The sequence below is a fragment of the Cyprinus carpio genome, chromosome A3, assembly GCF_018340385.1.
Source record: "Cyprinus carpio isolate SPL01 chromosome A3, ASM1834038v1, whole genome shotgun sequence".
Lineage (NCBI taxonomy): Eukaryota > Metazoa > Chordata > Actinopteri > Cypriniformes > Cyprinidae > Cyprinus > Cyprinus carpio.
In genome coordinates, this window is record NC_056574.1 from 5,704,589 (window position 1) to 5,709,705 (window position 5,117).

At 36.3% G+C, this 5,117-nt stretch overlaps 1 protein-coding gene across 1 annotated transcript; it reads left to right on the forward strand.

Moving 5' to 3' along the window:
- The first annotated feature begins 1,467 nt into the window (after positions 1-1,467).
- LOC109080599 (riboflavin-binding protein-like) lies at positions 1,468-4,854 on the forward strand. Its single transcript, XM_019095634.2, has 5 exons — positions 1,468-1,619; positions 2,661-2,840; positions 2,989-3,073; positions 4,399-4,527; positions 4,662-4,854. The coding sequence occupies exons 2-5, from the start codon at positions 2,684-2,686 to the stop codon at positions 4,807-4,809; spliced, it is 519 nt and encodes a 172-aa protein (XP_018951179.1). The 5' UTR covers positions 1,468-1,619; positions 2,661-2,683; the 3' UTR covers positions 4,810-4,854.
- Positions 4,855-5,117: the final 263 nt, after the last annotated feature.

A 5,117-nucleotide genomic window follows, 5' to 3' on the forward strand; every position in this document is an offset into this window, starting at 1 on the left:
CGCTCTGACAGGCCTCAAATGAATAAGACAGCTGATGACAAGAGTGGAAACACGCATGCCATCTAAAACACTGGCATTCAGAGACGTCCTGCAGCTCTGTGTGTGCTTCAGGCTGAATCCTCTCAGCTCTCTAACTAGGGCACAGTGTTTGCGTTTAGGGCCAAAAACGTCTTAAAGCAGCGCATGGAGGTGGGATTATTCCAGAAGGAAGATTAGAGACGGGAAAACCAGCAAAACAAGCCTTCAGCGTCTGCTGAGAGAAAATCTCTCATGATTAGTATCTGTTCACTGCAAACGGCTTCTTTTTGCTATCATAAATATGTCATATTCAACCAAATATATCAGACAAGCAGATTATCTGGCTAATATTTGAACATTTTGAGATGATTGGGCATTTTTACATCCTCATTTTGTGTTATTTTGATTTAGTTTTTATTTTTGCATTTTCCATTTTCATTTTAAATTAAAAGTTTTAGTAATTTTATTGTTTTTCTACTTCAAAATTTCACGTTTAATTCAGTGTGTTGCCATTTCTTTGTAACTGTTTGTTAAATTTACTCACAATTTCTAAGTGAAAATAGTTTATACACAATTTTTCCCAAATTATACTCAAAAATTGTTTGTAAATTTCACCAAAAATGACAAAGAAACAGTGAGAAGAATTCAATTAAATGTCAAGACTGAAACAGTATTTCCTAGTAATACTGTACTGCAGTATTTTTTGTTTTATTTACAGTTTTAAGGTTTTTTGTACAGTGTAGTTATTGTTTATATATATATTTCTTTCAGTTTTATTTTAGTACATCATAAAGTAAATAACAACTAACTGATATAAAATATGTCTTTTTTTTATATTCTATTTTATTTCAGTAAATATTTATTTGATTTCAAGTAACAAACCTATTTTTTAATGGTTTTAGTGTTTTGTTAATTAACTATAATAACCCTGCAATTCTTATGCATTATGTTGTTTTTGTAAATTTTGAGTAGTGTTTTACAAAAGTAATGTTCATTTCATTTCTCGTGCACTTTTTCATTTATTTCAACAGTTTAGATTGACAAGCAAGACTTTAGACCTGCTAGACTATACGTTCATGTTGACATGCTTGTGATGGGACAAGAAGCTTAGGTGTCCCAATTTACCCACCGTCCCAGATTATCCTAATTCCCCCAGATTCACCTCCAGTCACCGTCAGCAACTGTACCGAGGTTTTTGGGAAAACAAACCAGCAGAAAACACAGCCAGCAGGTGCAGTGACTCAGTAGCACACGATCAGATGCATTTAGAAACAAGGTCAAATGAAATAAAGCCTCTGTATTGTTATTATTAAAAATAATTATCAAGGTGTCTTTGTTTTGACTCTGTTTATAGTAAGATGTCATTGCTTTTATTGTGTTTCTTTGATAACTGCACTCATTGAGATCAAACCGATGACAAATGTGTGTGTGTGTGTGTGTGTGTGTGTGTGTGTGAGAGAGAGAGAGAGAAAGAGAGAGAGGGAGAGAGGGAGGGGCGTTGTCATCGAGATGTCCTTCGTCTACAGCTCCGGGGAAAGAGTGTGTGCATCAGAGCGAGAGCATCCGACACTCACAGCAGACGCTACGCACTCCAGTATCAGGTATGAAACAGTTTTATGGACATATAAACAGTCATTTTGTGCTTTAGAAGATCCAACTGTTGTGTGTACTGGAGTAAATCAGTGTGTGTGTGTGTGTGTGTGTGTGTGTGTGTGTGACTGTCATCCTCTTAGGCAGGACTGTGTGACACAGTTAAGGACATTAATATGAGCAGCACAGGAAGACTGAAAGGAATCAGCGGGAAACTTCCTCTCTATAGTCATGATGCTGTCTATCAAACTTTATATGTTGAACTGAATGTTTTCATCACTGTTATGGGGATCCAGCTTAACTGAAAGTTTCTGTAGATCATGACGTGACGTCTTTTCTTGAGCAAACAAAGCAGCTAGATTTAAACTGGGCCTAAACTAAAACACACACACAGTGTTTATGAACTGATTTATTGATTAATTCATTTTAGTTATTTTTTTTTATCCTATTGTAATTAATCTTATTTTAATTATTAATTAATTTCATGCTTATTATAATCTGAAAGGAAGAACAAAAAAAACCAAGATCCTCTTAGATAAACAAATTCTTACTTTTCACTTTATATTTTCAGAATTTCAGTTTATCCAGCAGGATCTTATTTGATTTGTATATTTTATTTTATTTTATTTTATTTTATTTTATTTCCATGCTTATTATAATCCTGAAGGAAGAACTACAAGACTCGTCTGATACTGCTGGATAAACAATTACTTCATTTTCAAATTTTATTTTCAGAATTTCAGTTTATCCAGCAGGATCTTATTTGATTTGTGGAAGATTCCCATTTGATCCCATTAGAACTGATTCCAAATCATGACGGAAATTCCTCTAAATTTGCTTGAAGAATTCAGACAGAGATAAAAATATTAACACATCAAATAACCTCAGCTCTCGGTGTTTAACTTTTACAGTCATTTTCATGAGTAAGTCATGATGAAGCAGAATATAAATTAATACAAAGTTTCATGACTGGATGAACATTACGCAGCAGCATAACGTCAGATGATGGAAGTTCTTATGAAGTGTTTCTCATCCCGGATTATTTCTTGCAGCTGAAACATAAACACAGGTGAAAATGGGCATGTCTAGAGTTCTGCTCGGCCTCGCCCTCCTCACGAGTCTATTGGCTGCCGCTGTGATGAGTCACGAGGGGGCGTGTCTACGGGACGGGAGACACAAGGCCACGCCCAGTCCAGAGCCTCATCTGAAGCAGTGTTCGCTCTACAGGGAGAGTGTGTGCACACTTTATAGTCATCTTACAAACACACAGCTGATTCAAAACTAGTCAAGATCAGATTATTAAAAACTTTCATATCTATTTCCCAAGTAGAACTGGGACTGTATGGTCTGTAGTTTGTGAATGTTTGTGTCTCTGTCCAGACTCGTGTTGTTCAGAGACGGACGTCCAGGATCTGTCCGGTGTGGACAACTCTGTCTGGGATAAGTGTGGTCTCCTCAGCCCTCTGTAAGTCTCTAATTTATGATTTAATCAGATATGATTAAAATAACACTGAGAATGACTTCAACAGCAGGTTTAAGTATATATGTCCTTAATAAAACTTTTATTATTATTATTTTATTAGTATAAGGGGTGATTTACAAGCTTTTTTTTAAATAATAAATAATCAGAATTTTCATGTTGACATTCCTATCAAAACAGGAAGTTTGTTTATTTATTTATTTATTTATTTATTTAATTAAATTAATCTTAATTTATATATTTATTTTATATTAAATATATAGTTACTTTGTAATCCATGTTTGTTAGTTTGTCTATTTTAAAATGTATTATTTATATTTGAGTTATTTGGTTATTTTTATATTAATATTATTTATGTATTTATACATTTATTTTAACTAATTAATGTTTGCTTGTTTATTTATTTATTTTTAAAGTATGTTTATTAATATATTTAGTTAGTTGGTTATTTAGTTATTTTTATCCATGTTTTTTTTTAATTCATGTTTATTTTGAAGTCATTTTTATGATAATATTATGTATTTATTTTAATTAATATTTGTTTGTTTGTTTATTTATTTAAATTTTAAAGCATTTCATTCATATATTTTTATACGTTTATTTTTTAAACTCATGTTTATTTATTTTGAATCCATGTTTGTTTGTTTTTTGCTTATGTATAAGTGTTGGGTTTTATGCGTGTGAACTAGAGGGCTGCACTGGGATCCCGCGGGACCCAACACGAATCTTGGAGGAGTGGGTGCTCAAAAAATATAGTGCTGGTCTCGCCATCCTGCGATTTTGCGCACAACAAGAATGATGGAGCTACTGGGCTTGCTGCAGTAGTTGGTGTTACACAGTCATAAACCGATTACATTACTTGCTTACCGTTGCACCGCCCCCTACTTTTTTATAGAAGTAACAAAAAAAAAAACATTTTGTTCAGATGGGAAGCGTGCGCTAAAATTTTTAACTTAAAGCCTGTGCTCTGCTCTGTACACAAGCTGCGGGAGTCAGTCGAGCGTCAGAAGAGATGACTGATAAGACCATGCTGGAGGATTTGCTGCTCAACAGATCCTGAGCTCCTTGACAAATATTTTGTAAGAAGTGCTCCCTTTCGTGATCGTGAAATTGAAAGTGAACAGCGAGCGCTCATTCAAAAGCGATTTCAGTACCCCGCATACTGATAGCGGCTCCCTGATGCGCAAAAATATACAGTGGAATACAGAAATTTAGCGGGAGCGGGATTAAGAAATCAGTTCCGCACAGGGCTCTAGTGTGAACTAAAATGTTGTTTGATGTGTTGTTTACCATTCTGTGTCTCTCTGCAGCTGTGAGTCTTTCCTGAAGCGCGTCGCCTGTTTTTACCGCTGTTCTCCTGATGCTGCTCGCTGGACACACCCGCATCGCGACTCCTCCCTGAAGGCGGTGCCTCTGTGCCACAGCTTCTGCAGAGACTGGTGAGGCCCAAGGCCATAAGCTTGTGTGATAACCAGCTTTGATTGACAGTAAAGATCTGAATGCATCAGAATGTTCTTCATCGTTTAGCTGTTGGTAACGTAGACACCATGATGACGTTGAGTCACTCTTGCAGGTATGAGGCCTGTAAAATGGACATGACCTGTGCTCGGGACTGGACCACTGACCCACGTGGACAGAACTGCAGCGGCGGCTGTGTGCCGTATCAGCAGGTGACATGCCACACGCACTACTGGAGCTTTACATGTCTGAAGAAAATCTGAGTGATGTTTGTCTGTGCGCTACAGGTGTTGTGTGTGGCTGCCAGGGTGTTGCTATGCAGTTGCTAAGGTTTCCATGTTTTAGTTTGTTGCTAAATGGTTGCTAAGGTGTTCTGTAGACTGTAGTTTTTGGCACACTGATATGTGCTGTGAGTGGTTGCCACAGTGTTGTTATGCAGTGTTTTGATTGTTAAGTGTTTGTTAAGGTGTTCTGAGGAGTGTTTACCAGAGTGCTATGTGTTGTTAGTGTGTTGTGGGTGGTTGCCAGTGTGTTGCTATGCAGTTGCTAAGGTATTATTAATGTTTATAAG

Excerpts from the sequence above, each read along its gene's own strand:
- LOC109080599 (XM_019095634.2), top strand. The coding sequence starts at position 2,684 with ATGGGCATGTCTAGAGTTCTGCTCGGCCTCGCCCTCCTCACGAGTCTA. Across the intron at positions 2,841-2,988 it reads GTGTTCGCTCTACAGGGAGA|ACTCGTGTTGTTCAGAGACG; the intron begins GTGTGTGCACAC and ends GTCTCTGTCCAG. Across the intron at positions 4,528-4,661 it reads CACAGCTTCTGCAGAGACTG|GTATGAGGCCTGTAAAATGG; the intron begins GTGAGGCCCAAG and ends TCACTCTTGCAG.